The sequence below is a fragment of the Hydra viridissima genome, unplaced genomic scaffold (assembly GCF_058129835.1).
Source record: "Hydra viridissima isolate aposymbiotic clone 2 unplaced genomic scaffold, HvirCarnegie_v1 scaffold_2, whole genome shotgun sequence".
Taxonomy (NCBI): domain Eukaryota; kingdom Metazoa; phylum Cnidaria; class Hydrozoa; order Anthoathecata; family Hydridae; genus Hydra; species Hydra viridissima.
This window is the reverse complement of record NW_028324301.1, coordinates 23,820,756-23,841,793: the sequence shown is the minus strand read 5'-3', so window position 1 is coordinate 23,841,793 and position 21,038 is coordinate 23,820,756. Positions and strand designations below refer to the sequence as shown.

The following is a 21,038-nucleotide window of genomic DNA, read 5'->3' as shown; positions in this document are numbered from 1 at the left end:
TACCATGTTTGATGAGAAAGTAATAAATTCATTGACTTACACACAGTCAACATAGTTTTATAATGTGTAAGGTGCGTAACCCAAAGAGATGAATGATACAAACGTAGTTAAAAAAAACAACTTCTGTATATTGCCGTTGAAGCAATAAGTCTCATGTGGTGGAGCTTTGTTTTTTTCGGACAGACTGTATTTTGTGGGACTAAAACACTTGCTCTGCAAGTGTTTTAGTCCCGCAAAATACAGTCTGTCCGTAATCTCTTGTATAATATTTACCAAATTTTTTTAGATGTTCTTCGATGTCTGACACTGATTTGCTTTCTCTTCCATCCTTAACGCATAATTGTCTTAACACATCAAATGTCTTTCTGATAGATACGAGTCGGATTATTGGATCTGAAATGGGAATTTACAAATGTCTAATGCACTTGGATGAATATCACAAATTTTTTTGTTAACAATGGTTGGTTTCTTGACTAAAACTATAGTGTAAATTAATCGACGTTTTATGCATAAAACAATGTACGTTCAAAAGATTTCGATGTCAACACGGCCTACTTTCTCAACAGCTTTCAGCCGAAACTCTAATAGGAATGTGACTAGTTTAAATTAAACTACAGTTGATTGCACATCAGACAAACTACGTTTTTGTAATGAGGGAATGATTACTCTTCTGATTTTTATGGAACTGTAAAAGTGTAAGAAATAAAGAGATCGGTTTGTACACTACGATGAAGCATTTAAAAAAAGTTGGCTAAATAAGACTAAAACCTAAGATTCCATAAACCAGTTTTGATAATAAAAACCAGGACTGATAGTAACTTGGAAACTACTGAAACCATTGATATCGATGTACTTGATGGTAGATGCTATCACAAGGTTTGATTTTGGCAGGTTGTATTTAGTGGTTAGGTAAAAGAGGTTTTCCTTTGATAGAGTTACCAAGGAAGATCTTTTTGGAAGAAGCTCAAGTATACCCATAAAATAATATCGCACTTCTTGAAAAAAAAAAGATTTTTATTGCAACAGTTAGAGTCCTTCTAATTTGAAGATAAGTTTTTAACGTTTAATGGTGAACATTTTACAATTTTACTGGTGAACATTTTACAATTTTACTGGTGAACATTTTTATAATATTAACTTTTACTTATAATTAAAGCATTATATTGCAACGTGTCACGCTATATAAATTTTATATCACCTCTCTTGTATAAATTTTATAAATTCTGTACATAGTCACAAGACATTCATCACTCTTACAAATAAATTTATATTATTTTTAATTGAAATTAATTTCAATTGTTTAAACCACTATTTAAAGAATTTATAACATTTAATTTGAGATTACCAATAGCTTTTTTTTTCACCTTGACAATTTTCAAGTTAAAAAAAGGATTTAGGCCAATTATATACAATAATATTTCTTATTGTTTCATTATTTAAAAAAATTCGTCATAGATGTAAAAAGACATAGCAAACAAAAGACTTTAAATTATTCTTAAAATCAATTATGCATAACAAAAAAATGCATTTTTTGAACTTTAAATACGACGAGGACCTAAAAAACTAAAATTAAAAAATAATAATTTACAAGCAATGATTTGTACCTAGGGATGCCTGCATTTAACTTTAATTAAATTTGATTATATAGTATCAATTTCGATCCAAGCGAAAGCAAGAAAAGCAATCAAGCTAGAAAAAGCCGTGTACTGCTTGGTTGCTGACGACGTACTTATGAGAAACTCACGCAACCTGCCGACATCGTCTGTGATTAAAACTTCCGCTCCTTGATAAACCAAGCTTTTATATTTTGGTTGTTGAACCAAGTTCTGTTCTTCAGTGTTGTACATACTATAAGCTGTATAAAATCCTGAATTAACATCTTTTCGGTAGTTTTTCTTCAACATTGCTAATGTATTGTTCGGTATTTGTCTCTCTTCATAGACATTTAGGCCGGCTAAAAATAACGATGCCCCAGTCGCATTGGACAAAACTCCACTTTCAACCAAAAACTTATAAAACTCTAGTGTTTCGTTTGGTGCGTCGAAGAAGCATTGCGTTAATTCAGGAAACATATCCAACTTCCATGAACTTTTTGGAATAGTTGAGAATTCACCCATAAACAAATTTCCAACAACAAGATTTGGATTTTCCAGTTTTGCTGCGTGAATTTTACGGTAATCAAAGGAAATCAAAATAGATCGCTCAACCAACTGCATTTCGGTCACTAGTTCAGCAAGCTTTTTACCAATTTTTGCGCTTTGTGCGTTATCACCTTTATCAACATATTCTGGCTTCATCTAGACATATGCATATAAATATATATTTATAATACAATTTGATATGATATGATAATATATGGTATAATATCTTATCTTTGTAAGATAAGCACCTTTATATCTTACGTACATATGTATGATATACACAAATCGCCTTATAGCCATATTACACCAACAAAGTATTAAATCTTATTTCAAATTTTTTATGCTACATTCAAAGTTCGCCGAAATTTATCAAAAAAACTACAAATGTAAAACTTGCTTTCTAATGTGCAAAATGAATACGTCATGCTTTCATGTTTCATTGCAAAGTAAAATGAAACGTCAAAATAATAAGCTGAAAATAACTTCAGAGACACAATGAACCTAATGCCTAAACCTCTTCTGAAATTTATCATTAAAAAAATGACAAAAAAATGATCAAAAAAAATGTGTAATGAGGCAAAACTACATTTTTTTGTATTTTGTCTCTAAACGATCGATGTTATTGGCTACCTCTAAGACATGCAATAAATCTGTATTTTTCATTTCTTTTAAGACTTCTTTGAGTAAAGGTATCTTGCTGGTTCCCTTGAATCGATATTCTTTCCCACCTAATTAAAAAAACCAGACTTTCAAATGCATAGTTACAAAAAAAAAGTGAAAACTTTTGGAAACGATTTCTAAGTAATTTTAAAAGAGCTTTTGACTCTTGAAAAAATTCACCTCTAGTAACATTAGCGGTGAGGTTGAGTTGCAATAATTCATCGTAGGTACAATCCGACACATTTTTGCTGACACCCGATAAAATCTATAATAAATAAACATTAAAAATAAAAAACTGCATTGAACTTGTTTTTATTGTTAAATAAGATATTATTATTTAGTAATTTAACTAGTAATAACAATAAGACATTATGTATTTGGTTGTTATTTGATACCACCACTCTGCTATTTTTCCAGACATTCTGCTAAGTTTTTCCGACTTCTATCCTAGATTATCCAAAAGCAGATGCATCGATGGCAGCGATAATTTCTTAGAAAAAATATTCACACCTTTTGTAATTCTTTTTTTCTTTCTTCTATCAAGTTTAACTCACCAAGGTATTTTCGTAATGAAAAACTACAAGCTGGTCATCTTTCGTTAGGAATATGTCCAGCTCGTAGCCGTCAGCTTTCAATTCAACTGTGCTTTTTATTCCTTCCAAAGTGTTTTCCAAAAAAGCCCTCGGTTGGCCGCGATGCGCGATGTAAACCGGTTTACTCTTCCTATGATACAGGTGATTATCAGGAATTCTTGCAAAAGAAGTCTGCGGACAACTCTTCGGAATCTGACCTTCAAAAAATAACTTTTAGCGAAATTTAAAGCACATTTTTCTTAAGATTCTTGTGAAAACTAAGCGTTTAACTTTATTTTATTAATAATGTTTATAATAATATAATAATGTTTATAATAATGTTTAATATATAAAAAATATATAATGATGTTTATCAAAACTGATAACTTCCTTTTATTTACTTACTATTCGCTGTACTTATTCCTAGTAAAGCCAAAGTTAAAAATATCGTATGCATGTTTTTGTTTGCAGCAAGTTATTTTGTTCTGCAGATAAAATGAACATAATAAGTAGCAACTTGAATTTTTATTTAACTGAAAAGCATTTCAAAGCAAACACGACAAGATAAAAATAACAGCTTTGTACTTCCGTATCAAATTTCTGTTTGGTTGATTATTTGGCGTGTTTTTCACCAAGAATAAACTTTGATTTCGTTTTTTGGTTTTTTTATTTATGCTAATTTTTATCACAACATTCTGTGGATGTTAAAAAAAAATTCTATTGGTTTTTATTTTACTAAGTGTACACCTGAACACGAAACTTTTTCTGGAAAATTTGAACGAATAATTCTAAAATCATCAATAGCAATTTTTTATGTCACCATATCGAGAGAAATTAATACGAGCCGTTGAAAGCTTAGCCACCCAAAACGTCATGCGGCCGAAAAATATTTTCAAAAAATTGCGCTCTAATTTTTTTGCTTTCTCAAATTAACTTTTTTACATTGACATTTTCCTATTTTTTTTTTCTTATCAGTATTGCTGCTTTTATTTTGTATAAATCGGGACCAATGTAACACTGAAATAAAAAAACCCTCACATAACACTGAAGCAAATATTCAATCAGAGTTGTCTTTTAAATATTTGTCCTTCATGGTTTTATTATTCCTCCTGATTGGACCAAATAGCATCATTAAAACGACTAAGGGTTTTGTAAAAAAATATTTAGTACAGCAAAAGTGGTACAAAGTAACCCTTTTTTACGGTACAAAAATTACGATATCAAAGAATATTTAATTGCCTAAATTTTGTTAGGATTTTTAGATTTTGCTATTAAATTATGTCAAGTTTTATTTGAATGTAATTTGTTTCACAAAAATTTAGAGATCTAAATAAGTAATGAAGATTTTTCCATTGCGCGCGTCTTTTTATTGATGGCTAATAATAGTATAAAAATTACAGGCGTTTGCGGAAGTCAGGTTGTTTTAAACTGGATTTTTTTGCCGCTGGTCAATTTTACATTTGAATGTCAAATTACCAATTTTTGACATTCTGTCAAAAGGGTAACATTTTTAGAGGCGAAAGCAACTGGGTATTGTCTCCCAAACGTTTTTTGCCGATATAATGTTCTAGTTTCCGTCTCATGTGCCTTCGCCTCCTGTGACTTCCATCGCCAAGCGTCGGGCAAAAGCCACTTGCAGCCATTGCTGGAAAGAATTTTGGGCAAGAATATTTGAAGAGAAATATTAATTGGTACTCATATTTCTTCTTTAAGAAAGACTTAGTTACTAGACTTTACTGTTAAAATTATGAGTTGAAGATTAAACGGCAAATAACAGTTGATAGAACCAAGGCACATGTGAAACAAAAACAGAATGTATAGTAGAGAACTAGCGCAGAAAAAGCATGGGAAGAATTGAGACGAGAGAATTAAAACAACCCATGCAGATGCTCATTTATTGCAAGAATCCAAGACTGGCTTCAAATACACATAATAAAGTGAAGAGCTGCAAAAAATATATATATATATTATTTTGTAAATGAGTAATTTTATCATTTGCGTTTTTTTCAATGTTAAAAACTTTTAACACAGTTTTTGAATATGGAGTTTGTAAAACTTTTTTTTTTTGGAATATGGAGTTTGTAAAACTATGTTATTGCAGAAGCGAATCCTGATTAAATTTAAATACATTGCTCCTTAACAGATTTCAAATTCTTGTCCAGAGAGCTCGCCAAGATTCTTGACAAAAAATTTTTCTTGATAAGAATCCTAGCAAGCTAAACACGCGCTAAACACGCGCCAGGAGCGGTTTCATAGTCTTTTTTGAAATGCTTTATTGTATCCACAACCTTTTTTTATCAATTGAGATACTATTCTGATACCAAACTATCATGAAAGGTTGATTATCAGAGATTGGGCCTGAAACCGAAAGAGTATCTTTGTTGTATTTTTCTGGACCATGTTTAGCTAAAAAGTGTCTTACTTTATTTGTCATTATTAGTCTTATTGAGAGGTCAAAACGAAAAAATTTTAATTTTTTAAATTCAGTTTCATTTTTTGTAACTGGAAATAATGAATCTTGATTTTTTGAAATTTCACTGATAAGAGTCCTCTAAAAAATGGCGATCCTGATGTGTAAATTCTGCTGCAGCAGCAAAAATTGAAGCACTAGTTTAAAAAAAAACAAAAAACGAAAAAGTTATGTTTTTCTAAACTAGTTCTACCCAATACATTTCCGATAACATTACACAAACATGAAGAAATTTTTTTCATAATTTTATTGTAAAAAATGCATTCAATAAAGCCGCGCTCGGGGCGGTTGTCTCCTTTCTTCCCCTAGCTACGCAGCTGGAAACGAGACTTAAGTATGCGAAAAAACGGCAAATAAATGTAAATATAGAGAGAACTTAAACTAGAGTAAAGAGCAACAGCTGACAGTAGTAATTGTAGTAGTAGCAGTAATTTTGGAACAGTTACACACACACACACACACACACACACACACACACACACACACACACACACACACACACACACACACACACACACACACACACACACACAAACAAACACACCTAATTTTCATCGTGTGTCAATTTATTATTAAAATGAAACAAAGCTGGAACTAATTATAAGAGTAACTCATTTCCTAAATAATATAAGTTATGTATTTAATAGTATCCTAAAAGTATAATAGTATCTGAATATGTATTTGTGTTTTTTCAAATCTATTTACTTTGAAATCCAAAACAAAAAGCATTTTTTAACAAAGTTGGTATGAATTTGCAAAACACAAAGATTTTCATTTGCTGCACATCATTTGCATTTTTTGGGACACTGAGATAAATGCATACAGTCAATGCCAAAAAAAAAAACAGTCAAGTATTTTTTTTTTTTTAAATTAAGTAAAATTTAAAAAAAAAAAATAAGAAAAAGTATTAACTGAGTGGTTTTATTTAAAATATGAATATGTAAAGATCATGCTTATACACAAGAATCAGTTGAAAAATACTAAAAAGAAAAAAAAGCACCAAGTTGTTTTTTGAAGAAAGTCAGCATCAAAGCAAAAAACACATTTTATAATGCAATATTAGTTTAACCAATAAAAAAAAAAGTATGTTGTACAGCTACAAATATAAATTATGCAAGATAATTGTTGGCAAAGATATTATATTGTATTATTATTTTGATTGAGTTATTTTCTTGGGATTAAAATCTCTTAAGCTAGTTCTTAGTCATTAGCAACTTTTGCAATGAAAACTGCTTCAATTCTCTGAGGCATACTATTAAAAAGACATGTTGGTAGTAATTTTTCTTAGCTATTCCATGCCTCTTGAATGCAATTGAAAAGACAAGCTTCATCATTACACACTCTTTTTTTAAATTTTATCATTGAGTATTGACCAAAGGTTTTCAATTAAATTTAGGTTTAGTGACTTGGCTACAAATTCAAGGTAAACATGTTATTTTTAACATATGCTTTGTTTTGTTTTGTGGTGTGCTTAAGATCATTATTTTGTAGGCAGTTATTCAATTTTAAAGAGCAGTTAGGATAATACATCTATTTCTCTTTTCCATAGTTTTTCTTTTTCTTTTTCTTTCTATCCAGATTGATGGGCTGCTTTTCATGTATCTTAATACTTCTTTAAAAAATTAGTAATGGTATTCTTTACTCATCCAATCTTGCTCTCAATATCGCTATGAATTACTGTAAATGATGACATCAATTCTTTCTTTATTAATGTCATTCAGGACCTTTTTTATCTTCATATTATGTTTTAATATATCTAATCTAAAAAGTCATAAACTAGCATATTGCATCATAAATACGTATCTGATTTTATATATGTACAGGGTTAGAGATAGGTGAACCCTGCCCACATAAAGTTTATATTTATACTTGAGTGGTTCTTATTGAGAAAAGAACAAAGGAATTAACATATTTAATATTTAAGATTAAAAAAAAAAGGATATATGAAACTAAAATAAAATGTATATACAAAAAGCAAAGATATAGGTTTAAAGTTATATGAAATGCTTTGGTAAATGGTAAAAAGTCAATTTTTCAGCAAAAAACTTGGTCAGTTTTTTTGGCATTGATTGTATATGTTTGTGTGTGTATATATGTGTATGTGTGTGAACATATGTGTATATATATATGTATGTATGTATGTATGTATGTATGTATGTATGTATGTATGTATGTATGTATGTATGTATGTATGTATGTATGTATGTATGTATGTATATATGTATATGTTTATGTAGTATCTGCATAAATATATACTAAGCTCTATGGCAGATGACAAAGAGGTGTTGAGAGAAGTATGGGAAGGTCGTCTGCCAATTTGTTTTAACATAAGTCCTGATGAAATAACAACTGTGGATCAACCTGAACCATGTTACCTACTTGTACCACGTATGAGTTATTTTCCACTTGTGACAGATAAGGTTTTTAGGCATTTTCAAAAAGCAAGTAATCAAGATGATATTGATCAAATGTGGTTAGAATATAATGGGCAACCACTTAAGTGGCATTATCCTATTGGAGTTCTTTATGATTTATATGGAGAAAATGTTTTACCATGGCCTGTAACTCTACATTTTAAAAAGTTTCCTGAGAAAGAAATTATGAAGTGTCATGGTCGAGATGCAGTTGAAGCACATTTTATGTCTGCAGTAAAAGAAGCAGATTCATTGAAGCATCGTTCAGCAGTAATAAATGCCATGAAAAGAAATGACCACAAACAACTCTGGGTAGGGCTTTCCAATGATCGTTATGATCAGTTTTGGTCAATCAATAAACGATTAATGGAAAGAGTGAATAGTGAACCATTTCGTTGTATTCCAATAAGAATACATCAAAGATACAAACCAATGTTGATGAAGTTCTGCAAATCTGTTACAGAGAAAGGAGAATTGAACACATTAGGAAGTTTTTTTCAAACATTTCTTCCTTATGTTTTGAATGAAGATGACCCTAACAGCTATTCTAAAAACTGGAAAGTAATTGTTCAAGGAATAACACCAATGTTGCATACTCCTTTGCAATGGATGAGTGAACACCTTAGTCATCCAGATAACTTTTTGCATATCATCTTAATTGAATTAAGATCTTAATTAGTTTCCACAATCTTTTTTTTCTGCTTTTCTTTTAGTTGAGTAAAATATTTTAAATGTGTAATATAATCTTAAATATATATAGTTGACAATGTAGTGTGTGATTAGTTTCATTGGTTTATTTTATTGGTAAAAAGAATTACAGCTGACTGGGTTTTGTAATTGTGAATGTAAATTTTCTTTTATTCGAGCAAATATTTTTTTCTAAGTTGTTTTTTTTTTAGTTTCAAATAATGTAATCAAAATATAATAAAAATTATATATAACATTAGACCAATAAAAACTTATTATAATCATGGCTATTTTATAAAAACAAATTGTGGTTGTTGAACATTTAGCTTTTTTATAAATTTAAAATAGTTGATTTTTTACCATCTAAGTATTCTGCTTGAACTGAGCTTACTTTGGAGTAATGTTTTCCTTCTGATGCTTTAACTTTTTGAATTTGCTGTGAAGTGCTAAGTTCTTAAGAAAATTTTAAAATACTGTTTCAATTTTAAATAGCTGACATTGTATAAGTAATAAATGCTCATCGTCTTTTTATTCGAACTTAAAATTTCTTTTGTATGTTTTTGAATTTAGTTGAAAATTTGAGTGTTGCTTTTTAAATTTGTTGTTTACTGATTTAAAATGTTTCAATCAAAACAAACTTTAATGTTTAATGAAATATGTAAAGAAAGATGTCCAGCTTTGATAATGAACCAGTTATTATTAGTGAGAAGTTGCTAATTCAATGTGTAAGAGAACAAGGACCAAAAGGAGAAGCTGGTGAAATAGCAAAGAATGAAGAGGTTGACTTCAAAATTGTTAAGGAGTTGGCTTTGGATTTTAAAAGTAACACAAAAAAATCTTTTTAGTTTAATTTTAGGAATTTTCTTTCCTTTCTGTATTGAAATCCAGGGAAAATGATTGACTCATCCATCCTTTATTTTGTCACCACTAACAACCAAAAGGTTAAATTTTTATTCTTTACAGTTTTGGGATTGGAAAAAAATAACTTTGATAAAATTTTCTAAAAATGTTTTTAAAGAATATAGCATTTAAAAGTTTTTTGAATTCTTTTGTAAAATTATTCAGATTCTTTTTTTTTTTTTTCTTAAGGAAACCTTTGAGAGCAAAGCGTTTGATTAATTCTTTAGATATTCTTCGGATTGAAAATTTGTGGGAGTTCACTGGGTTGACCAAGTTGCAACTTGATAATAACATAATTGAGAAAATTGAAGGACTGTCAACACTTATTCATTTAGAATGGCTTGGTATGTGTTAGAAAGTATAGAAAGCAAAAGTTATTATTTGTAATAGATATTCTTTTATGGAAAATGTTCTTGTAAGGAAACAAAATCTCACACATTTTTAATAAATTGCAAGATTTTTAAAACATTCTTGTTTTAAAGATCTTCTAAAGAGTTCCTCTATGCCAACTACAGGGTTATTATTTGTAAATAATTTTATGTTTGTATAAAATGTTCCTTTTCATGAATAGCTTTATAAAACACTTATAAGTAACTCTTAAATGTAGATTTTAGGTACATGTGTTCTGAGATGAAATAAAGTTTTATATTTTAGATTTGTCTTTCAACAATATTGAATATATCGAAGGTCTTGATGAATTAACACAGCTAAAAGATTTAACATTGTTTAATAATAGAATAAGTGAGATCAACAACATGGATACCCTTGAAAACTTGAATGTTCTTTCATTAGGAAATAATAATCTTCAAAACCTTGAAAATGTAAGATCAAATTTAGACATTAAAATGATTTATGATATGACAATTATATTTTGAGTAAATGAAGATCTTGTCATTCTAGATTTTTTTTCTTTTTTACTAGTTAGTTTATTTACGAAAGTTCAAACGATTGAATGCTCTAACCTTGGATGGTAACCCATTATCTAAGAATAATGACTACCATGTTTACACTATAGCTCATCTACCTTCATTAGTTTATTTGGACTATAGGTTAGTAGACTCTGTCAAAAGAGAAGCAGCTATAGAAAAGTATCGAGATGCAATTGATGAGTTAGTTCGTAATGAAGAAGTTTTAGAACAAAAGCTAAAACAAGCAAAAGATGACCAAGCCAGACATATCATAAATCAGGTAAGCTATTTATTTATTTATTTATTTTTTAAAATCTTAATTCTACTAGTAAACACAGTAGAGTTCTAGAAGTTTAACATGCTTTATAAATAGAATATCTTTTATATACAAATTAAATATAACACTTTTAATTAATGCGTTAAGTTTATGAGTGATCTTTAGGTTTTTTGAATGATGTTTTTATACAAATTGTTAGGAAGCATATGTTGATGGTATTGAATGTTTTTTTGAAGATATGTTATCTGAAGATACTGAAGTTTCACATCTTTCTCAACTGCCGGGCGTTGCTGATTTGCTGCAGATTTTCAAGGAAAATTTTACTAAGGTTTGCGAGAAACTTTTTGAATTTGGTTTAGAAGAAAGATCCAAACGAAGATCAGAGACTGCGTTATTTTTTTCATGTTTACATGATGCTAATGAGCAAAACCGAAATGAAAGTGTTAACCACATCGAAAAATTTAAGCAACAAAAAGATCAGGTATTTTGATTGTGGTAAATTCCTTGGTAAATTACATTTCTTAACTTTTATAGAAATAAAAAAAGAAAAAATTTTAAAAAGTTATATAAATAAAAAGTATTATTTCAGTGGCAGGAAAGTATAAAATAAGTTATTATATTGAGGTATTGATTTGGTCTATGAAAACAAAAGATAATCTCTTATTTACAACATTTAGAGCTTTAATTGATTCAAATTTAAGATAATCATTAGTTTTCAAAATTCAAAAGGAATCTTCATCCAATTAACTTCTGGTTTTCCATGTCCTTGCATGTCAAACACAAGCCACAAGTTTTCTATTATACATGACACTAAATTTGGGAGTTTGCTTTTCATAAAAGCTGAGATTTTTAAGACTATTTGCATTTAGCATCAGTTGGAGTATTTTATAGCCACAATATGGCTCAGTCAGAGCAAAAATTACTAAACTTTTGTCAAGATAACTTAGGATTGAGGTAGCCATAGGCTGTGCACCATAAAAGTTCTACTCATCAAATTTCTCTATCTGTGATTGGTTATTTATCCTTTAGCAGAGCTGAACACTAACTAGCCGAAAAAAGCCTTGTTAAATCATGACAATAGATACTTAATAAAAGATAATTCAAAATTGTTTAATATTTAAGGAAAAATCAATCAGAAAAATGGTAAAAAGAGTGAAAATTGACCTTTTCAGCCAATCTGTAACTCTTTAGGGAGTTCAAAATAAAAACTACATTTTCTTCAAGAACTCTATTATATCCTGTTTTTTTCACTAGACCATCAATTTTTGCTAAATCTGCAACACCAGAGTTGGAGAAACAACCCCAAACCATGATAGGTTGACACCACGCACTCTTATAGCATCTTTTATTTGTTACTTTGGCAAATGCACTTTTTGAATCAAATATTTCGAACTTTAATTTGTCACTTTAAAGTACTTTTTCAAAGTCTTCTTCATTCATGGTAAATAAGACTCCATTTTAGTCTTTTTTCTAATTTTGAGGTTGAATTAATGGTTTTCTGACAGCAGCTCAACAAAACAGATTAGATTTTTTGTAGACATTTTTTATATGTGATAAGTGATACAGGTTTATTCCAAGTTTTGTTTACCTAAGCATGAATTTCTGGTGCTATGAGTTATCTGTGTTATTCTCTTCTTACAACAATAATCTACTCTTTTCTTGTTGTAACATTTGGCATTTCTGACCTAGGAAATTAATCATGAACTCTAATTTATCTGTAACCTTGTATCACAAGATGAGCGCATTGCTGTAATAGTTCACTCAGATTTTTTTTCATTGTGTAATAATAAATAGCAGATCACTTTTTGACATTTGTTTTGCAAACTTTTCTCTATTTTTGTAATGTTTACTTTAAATAAATTGAAGACTGTAGTGGTGTGTATGGTGTAAAAGCTGTATAATTAAAAAATAAATGCAATATTTAAGTATGAGAAACTTATATTTAAAATTGATTTAATTAATCAATAAGCAACAGTAAAGCAGAGATAACACTCAATGGTCAAATTGATAACTTTAGACAATTTTGCATATCTTATTAGTTTTTTTTTTCTCCATATAGTTTTAGAAAATTTATATACTTAAACATATTTTTCAAGTGGTCTTAAATCTAGTTGACAGTGTACATGTATGTATGTATGTATGTATGTATGTATGTATGTATGTATGTATGTATGTATGTATGTATGTATGTATGTATGTATGTATGTATGTATGTATGTATGTATGTATGTAATGTATATCATTAAAGTTATGTCAGAATCTCTATGAGAGCTTGTAGAGTTTTAAGTTTTTTATTTGAATAAAAAGTTCTACTTTGCACTATGTTTTATAAATGTTAAATAAAATTCTGTTCAGACATTTACAGAGTTGCTTACCATAACAGAACAAGAAAAAGTTGAAATGCATCTTACTGAACTTTCTGAATCAATCACCCAGCTTTGGGATGTATTGATGAATTTGGAAATACAGTTGGTTGATCAATTAGAGGTAATTTATTTATTTTGAATAGACCATTTCAAAAAATGTATTATCTTTCTATGATTATCAGCTTTGCATCTCTTTTTATTATCATTATTGTTCATATTTAAAGATGGATTATATATAAAATCATATATTCTCAGGAAACCATCAAAGATTTTGAAAGAAACATGCTTGATATGGCTGGGGCGTTCATTGAAAATGTTCAGCAAATGTAATTTTTCACTATTTTGTGTAAATAATGCTTTATTTTCTAATATCTTTTATTGTTTTTTGAACTTATTTTATTTAGTGTTAATCAATTACGTGAGCTGGAAAGTAAACATCACGAAAAATTGTCTGAAATCGCCGTTACGACTCTAGAAAAGTTAATGAAGAATGAACTTGACGTAGAAATCTCGGAGGATATCAAATTTGTAAAATAATTAACGTTTTTTTTTTAACATACTGCTTTAGGAATGTCAGTTAAAGTAACTAATTTCTTTTAGCTTTTCGTTGATAAAGACACGATTATGAATGCTGTGTCAGCCTCTCACGATTCCCATGTTTTTAAAATCGATTGTAAGGTATGCTTTTCGTTTAAAGTAAAGTCACTTTTACTTATTAAACAGATTTTATTTCATGGTCAAGTTTTTGATGTATAAGATACCTTTTTGTTTTTGATCTGTAGGAAGACGACATTGTCACACGTGTAAATACAGATATTCGTAATCTGATTGAGAGCGTTCACGCTGACGAAATAAAACGCAATCGTTTGCGTGTGTGCGAGATCAATTATCTGCTTGATCATTATCGAGATGAAATTGATTCATTTGATGGTGTAAATGAGTTTTAACCTAGGGAACATTGTAAATTTTATTTTCAATATTAATAAGCTGATCCTTTTAAAAATATAATATTAAAGTTATATATTTGTAGAAATTTGTTAATCATGTACAAAATCAAAATTTAGTATTTATGAATTTAAAAGTTAGATATTTTTTAAATATAGTTACAACAATTTAACTTCGTTTTCTTGACTCGTTTATTTTTTCGCCCGCATTTTTTTTTTTTTTTTTTTGCATATATTTTTTACCGATTCCCCTTACCCATCTAATTTACTTAGTAAATTGAGTTTGCTTCATTTTTTATGTCTCTCAAAGTTTAAGAAGAAGGAGCTTCAAAGGAGTTTTAAAGAAGGAGCTGATAATTAGACGTACATTTTAGTTTAAGAAGAAGGAGCTGACAATTAGACGTACATTTTTATCTGCAGCGAACTTTTTGTGAAGATTGTTTTCTTATTTCCAACTTTTTCTTCGTTTTTCTTGCATTTTCTTTAGAATAATGGATCATATATTTTACAGGGGAAAAATATCAAAGAGCTTAACTTTTCCCATGCTAATATTTAATTAAGTTCTTCATTGAAGTTGCTTTTACAATGAACTATTTTAATATGAAATAGAATGGTTTTAAGAATTTCGTCCATTTTTTTTCGTCAATTTTGGGGCTGTTAATCTCAAAAATGGGATTATATTTTGATTTATCAAGGTCAACGGTTTGTCGAATTGTGAAGAAATATCGATCTACTGGAAGTTTAGAAAACAAGAAAGGTTTAGGAACAACTAACGAACAACTAGTGAATGAGATTACAGAAAACTCATTACATACCGTTGACTGGTGTTACTTTGCACAACTGTGGTGACAAAGTTACCTACGATTGTGCAAACACTGTTACACAAGTCAAAAATGTTGTACCTTAGGCAGTTAAAATTGTGAACTACTGCTGTAACTCATTTTAGAACAGTATAGTTGCCATAAAGTATCAACATAAAAATCGCTAAAAAAAAAACAGCCATTTTTAACTCTATTTCTATTTTTATTACGACACAAATCGTTTTTTTTAAACAGAAAATCTATAAAAATTATTTCCTTTTACTTGTGCGGTAGATCACAAACTTAAATAGATCACGTACTAAAGTAGATAACAAACTTAAATAGATCACGTACTAAAGTAAATCACAAACTTAAATAGATCACGTACTAAAGTAGATCACGATCTTAAAGATGAGTAATTGTTTATCTATGGATTGTAGAGCTGTGCGAGATTTTTATCTTATCTTAAATTCGATCGAGTTCGAGTTTGAGATTACTAAACAAACTAGTGAAAGTTTAAATTTAATTCATTTAAAATCTCATCATCAGCAAACCATACTTATCCTAATGCTAAAAGTCTACAAAGTTTTATGAAGAAAGGTAAGTTCTTCTACATGCTCTAATGAAAGACGGCAGCGTTTAATGGAAACGATGTTCCCAGATGTTGACTTCAGACGCTCTGAATTGACAATGGTCGCTGGGATTGCCAGAAGTGACCGAGCAAGCTAAGCAAGACAAAAAAATCAACTTTTATTTTGCCTCCACCATGTCACAACCATTGCGCCCAGTTGCCATATCTTTCAAGTATGTCTTCACATCATCATCAAGCGCACTCGTACTTGACACATCAGCATCAGCAACATTGTCGTTGGTTTCAGTTGCTGTCATCATGTTATCGAGGGATTCCCACAAGCCTGTTGATTGTGTTTCTATTGTAGACTCCGTCACTGAGTGCTGAGACTGAACTGGTTTTGGTCCTGAAACTAGTACTGTTAGAAGTTCATTGAGTAATTTACGAAGCTTTGATAAGTTGGCCGCCAGCTTCTCAGGTTGTTTGCAGTAAAGTGACTTGTACCTAGGATCTACCAGTGTGCAAACTGCATCTGGCTGAACCTAATAAAATATTACAGAAACTGTTAAATAATTCAAGGAATATAGATAACTAAATATTAATATATTAGATGAGTCTGACCATGGTCGTAATGCAATTGAAGTTAAAGAAAGCTTTATGTGGAAATAGGTAACTAAAAATTAGTACCTGATTGATAATGGTAGTGAATGTCGAAAAAGGATTGATAAAACACTCAAATAAACAATAACATACTGAGTCTCAGTATATAAATAATAATTTATGTTACCTCGTGAAAAGAAGGAAACCTTCTTTCTAAAGATGCCACAAGTCTCCGCGCTAGTGAAATTCCAGAGCTTCTGTTTGCAATATCACTGATGAAACCTTGCAATTTCTGGTGTAATCCATGTAGAGCTGGTATTTTCATAGATAACGTTGGGTAACTTTCACCACACAACTCTCTGCTAGCCTGTTCAAAAGGAGTTAAAATCTTTACATAACCCTCGGCGAGTTTCCATTCATTCGTAGTGAGATTCTCCACCTTACCAGTTAATGCGATTTCGGCTAATAAGGGCGTTTTCACTTGCATAAGGCGTTGAATCATGCAATAGTCAGAATTCCAACATATTGATTATGAGCCCACTTTCATCTCTTTTTAAATGCCTTTGTTGTGCATACAGCAATTGAGATGATTGAATACTGTGATGGTAGTGCGAGGCGATTTTTTTAGATTTCGCTATCATACTAATCATGCCTTCAATTTCGGTTACAACATCATTAATTGATGATTGAAGTGTATGAGCAAAGCAAGGTAAGTCCGTAAAGTTTTGGTACATGTTCATGGCCATGTTTTGGTACATGTTCATGGCCGTTCATGGCAGTTTTGGTACATGTTCATAGCCGTTTTTTGAGACAATGTCTCTACGAACGTATATTGTTACTGCTCTTGGTAGTGACTAATCTTCAATTGACTTCTCAAGAGATTATAATATTGATTCGCCCGTATGTGACACAGCCACAAACGGTTTGTTCTCCAGTGTACATGATCGCATTTTAAAATCAGCAGTTAAATATATCAAACAAAATGGTATATAGGAATTCAGTGCGCGAGAAGACCACATGTCTGTGGAAAAGCAATATGATGGCATGCCAACAAACTCATTAGTAATGCGATCAATTATTTCTCGTTTCAAATTTTTATACATAGTCGGCACAATACCGTGAGAAAAAGTGTTCCTGCTCGGAATATGATACTGAGGAACAACCAATTTCATAACTGACTGAAAACCTTGTCCTTCTACGAAATCGTACGGCAGGTAATCTGAAGCCAACATGCGCCAAATTGCTCGTCTTAATTCTTTAGCTTTTTCGTGATCAGAGGTCCATGCTGTTTTCTTAGTCCACAGATCTGTGATACTTACTGACAGTTGTTTTCCATCTTTATTTTCTTCCTTTTTCATTCTTTTTGCTTCTTGTGCCTTTTTATCACCCTCTGCTGATTCCTTCTTATGATAACTTCTCAGGTGAGTAGGGGAGTTGGGGGCTCTTTGATCTGTGGGGCAGCTTGATCTTTTAGCGCTAGATTATCTATTTATAAATATATCTGCGTGACGTCATAAGTTACTATCAGCATATCGCGAGGTTAGAATTATTTTGTTCTATCTCCCATTTTAAAATTTGGGAGAATATGAGTTATTAATTTTAAATAGTAATAATTACATTTAAAATACGCTTTATTTTATAAATTTTTTTTCTAAATAATTTGCTTAAACATAAATTGTTTAAAGCATAAGTTATAATTTCTTTAAAAATTAAAGCTAAAGTTTTAAATAATTTTTACTTTTAGAAAAATCAAAAACTTTCTCCCAACTTTTAAATTTGGAGATAGAACAAAATAATTCTAACCTCGCGATATACTTCCGGCTAATTATTTTCGTTGTTGTTTTGTCAAAATATCGATTTTACGAATTTTAAGAAAAGTTTGATTTTCACGATAAAAAGTAAATTTGATAAACATGAGAATTATTCATATATTTTTATTGCTATGTTAAATATTTGTAAAATATCAACTGCAGTCACTAGGTATTTTATCGACGTATATTTTATGGTATGATTTCGCCGTTGAATGTTATTTATTAGCGAGATATAGCCATTATTACATGATGTATACCTATAGGGGTTCCTTGATCTCTCTTTCACTGGGCTGGTTGATTTGAGGATCAAGGTGCCCCATACTAAATGATACATGTATAATTTGTTGTATTTAATTACGTTAGAATAACTGTTGAAATGCATTCATTGTACAAAGAAAAAATATTCCCATTTGCTAAATAAATAAAATTAATAATAAAAAATAAAAAGATAAATTATTTTCATCAAGATGTAGTAATAATACTCGATTTAATTTTGTTGAAATTTTGATAGACATAAATATGTATCAGCTACCGCTGGATTTGAAACTGTCAATACGAAAGGTCAAACATTTAAATAAGATGATTGCAAACAAGAATAATTTTTTGTCTTACGTTTTCCATGCTGTTCACATTGAAGAAAAAGATCGGGCTATTGAGCAGTGGTGCACGCTTGGTGTCGGAGTTCGATACCCGTGCGTAGCAGACGCTTGGTCAATTTATTCTGAGCGTCTGTATTTGTAAATAGCTGCTAAATTTATGTCACTGTTTCTCGTTCATTTAGTTTTACGTTGCTTTTCTTCATGTTTAGTTAATGCTGACATTTCATTTTCGATTTTGATTTTTCAGTTTTTGCAAACATTTATGACTATATCTGATGAAAAAACTTGTTCAATAAGCTTTAAATGAGAATCTCTTGGCAGAAATTTGAAGAACCATGTTTTTAATTATGCTTTATTGCCAACTTTTTATCGATTTTGTAAAGAACTGTATATAAGATGAAAGTACCCCATAGTGCAGGTCAAGATACCCCATATATGGGGCACCTTTGTAGGTGATGTTATATAGTTGAGTTCTAGCTAACTAAATATCATTTGGACCAAAATTAGCTTGTTGATTTGAATAAAGAAATAAATATTCTTTTAAAAGTATTGAAAATAGTATTGTTGTCTGCAAGGGTTTTCAAGTAATAAACCTTAAACCAAAAAATGGATCAAGGTGCCCCCATCTCCCTTAAATAAGCCAGTTGTAGATGAAGTAGGACAAGATATTTTTTGACTGCATTTTCCAATTTTACAAAAACCAAAAATAGTATTGTTAATTTTACGTCTTTCAAAATAATTCTAAATAACGCTCCTTACTCTCTCGTCCTCCTGTTTGAAGCGTTTTAATCCTATTTTACAGCAACTTTTTAAATATCGAACTTTAGGTTCGAAATTCGAATTATATTCGATTAAATAAACACACTCGATTCGAGTTTGATTATTAAATAAACTCGAACTCGAATTCAAAACTTCGAGTTTCGCACATCTCTAATGGATTGATATGGATTCTTTTTAAACAAACTTTATTAAATAAAAACGATAAAAACATTTAACAAGCTGATGGTTTAATGATTATTCCAGAGCGCAGTCACCATTCACTTCAAGAGCTGCTTCCCTTTAACTTGCAGACGGTCGATTCCATGGACAAAGCAGTCATGGTTTTTGGATGGAATCCACACTTCGACTTTGGGTAATAAGTCATCAAAATTTTTCAACAATCATTTGATGTAATAGCCTGTGGGAGCTTCGGTCCGTGAATATAGCAGATATGAAAGCAGTTCCCATCCTTTATTGGCAATCAATTTGACTATTGTGATGGAAGACAATGTAGTTCTTTTTCTTGGTCGTTCGCAGCGTGAAAGTGGTCAAGTTGAGCCAGAGAGGCGTCACTGTTCATGGTAAACTGTCGCTAGCCATTTTTTGCGAAATCCACCACTGTTGACGCTTATCGTTTTCATTTTACCAATAATAAATACCATTTGAGATGATTTCCCAGCGGATGATTTCGCTTCTGTCCCATCATACAAACCAGGTAGCCTTCTTACAATGAAGAACATCTTTAAGCATTTCTTTTGAAGAAACACTTAGCAATACGTAAGCCTTCTATTTTTTTTTTTTTTTTAACGTTTTTTAAGAGCACTCATAATTCATCACCCGTGACAACAAATCTGTAAAAGGCGGAGACATTCAGCTTAGTTATTTTTGGAGAGTTCGTTAGGAACCCATGCAATCAAATTCCATACTTTTCCAAGCTTTTTGAGACAACGAACGTTCGTGGATTGCTTGATATTGAAGTCGTAGGCTAGCATTTGCGTCGTCAGGCTTTCGTTCTCTTCCACGGTCGCTAGAAGGGCTTGTTCGTTGAAGTCCAATGTTTGTCCTCTTTCTTCTTCATCTGCAAAGTTTGGGTCGCCCGTTTTGAAACTCTTAAACCATCTTTCAATTTAGCTTTTGGTGATTACTTCCTCGCTGAAAAGTTCGTTGTGATCATGAAACAACTTCGTCTCTCTCAAAGTGGTAAGCATAATGTGGTGAATATGAGCATGATTTTCAACACACATTTTTACTAACTGTAACAAATAGAAAAAAATATTACAAAAAAGCAAACAAAGCACCAATTTTTTCAACGAAAAAAAGACGCGAATAAAGTCACAAAAGTTATGCATGAAATCTATATTAGCATTTTTGTATCTAAAGTACATATTGGTAGAATGTGGGATTACTTTGCAAATGCGTAAATTAACCCCAAAGGATGATGCGTCACAAAAGGAAAGTTTGGGCCAGAGCATTCCGCAACTATATAAAGGAAGACTTCTCGGGGATCTAACATGCAGATGTTAATAATAGTGCAAAAGTTTATAAACAATTCTATAATA

The 21,038-nt window shown here is 30.5% G+C and overlaps 4 protein-coding genes across 10 annotated transcripts; 2 read left to right on the top strand and 2 right to left on the bottom strand.

The window, feature by feature from the left end:
• Window positions 1-1,422: 1,422 nt before the first annotated feature.
• LOC145192183 (lysophospholipase D GDPD1-like) lies at window positions 1,423-3,936 on the bottom strand. Its single transcript, XM_090080367.1, has 5 exons — window positions 3,779-3,936; window positions 3,356-3,591; window positions 2,982-3,066; window positions 2,772-2,869; window positions 1,423-2,297 (listed from the first exon to the last, which is right to left on the bottom strand). Exons 1-5 carry the CDS (start codon window positions 3,828-3,830, stop codon window positions 1,641-1,643), a joined length of 1,128 nt encoding a protein of 375 aa, XP_089936493.1. The 5' UTR covers window positions 3,831-3,936; the 3' UTR covers window positions 1,423-1,640.
• A 2,789-nt stretch (window positions 3,937-6,725) lies between these two features.
• LOC145193464 (autophagy protein 5-like) lies at window positions 6,726-9,137 on the top strand. The gene has a single exon (XM_080070929.2). The coding sequence runs from the start codon at window positions 8,108-8,110 to the stop codon at window positions 8,930-8,932; it is 825 nt and encodes a 274-aa protein (XP_079927055.2). The 5' UTR covers window positions 6,726-8,107; the 3' UTR covers window positions 8,933-9,137.
• A 330-nt stretch (window positions 9,138-9,467) lies between these two features.
• LOC145191865 (dynein regulatory complex subunit 3-like) lies at window positions 9,468-14,512 on the top strand. Of its 7 annotated transcripts, none has more exons than XR_016449966.1 (10): window positions 9,468-9,766; window positions 10,072-10,188; window positions 10,499-10,665; window positions 10,766-11,032; window positions 11,266-11,357; window positions 13,385-13,516; window positions 13,651-13,721; window positions 13,800-13,923; window positions 13,996-14,073; window positions 14,178-14,512. XR_016449966.1 is itself a non-coding variant. In XM_080069015.2 (10 exons), the coding sequence occupies exons 1-10, from the start codon at window positions 9,613-9,615 to the stop codon at window positions 14,340-14,342; spliced, it is 1,404 nt and encodes a 467-aa protein (XP_079925141.2). In that variant the 5' UTR covers window positions 9,469-9,612; the 3' UTR covers window positions 14,343-14,512. The 7 variants fall into 7 exon arrangements, 5 of the variants coding, with proteins under 5 accessions (XP_079925141.2, XP_079925140.2, XP_089935503.1 ...); XM_080069015.2 differs by having other exon boundaries at window positions 9,469-9,766; window positions 11,229-11,357; XM_080069014.2 differs by having other exon boundaries at window positions 9,469-9,766; window positions 11,229-11,510.
• Window positions 14,513-15,889: 1,377 nt separating this feature from the next.
• Window positions 15,890-20,219, bottom strand: LOC149892541 (uncharacterized). The gene is made up of 5 exons (XM_090078138.1): window positions 20,139-20,219; window positions 19,355-19,461; window positions 17,677-17,738; window positions 16,498-16,571; window positions 15,890-16,252 (listed from the first exon to the last, which is right to left on the bottom strand). The coding sequence occupies exons 1-5, from the start codon at window positions 20,217-20,219 to the stop codon at window positions 15,890-15,892; spliced, it is 687 nt and encodes a 228-aa protein (XP_089934264.1).
• Window positions 20,220-21,038: the final 819 nt, after the last annotated feature.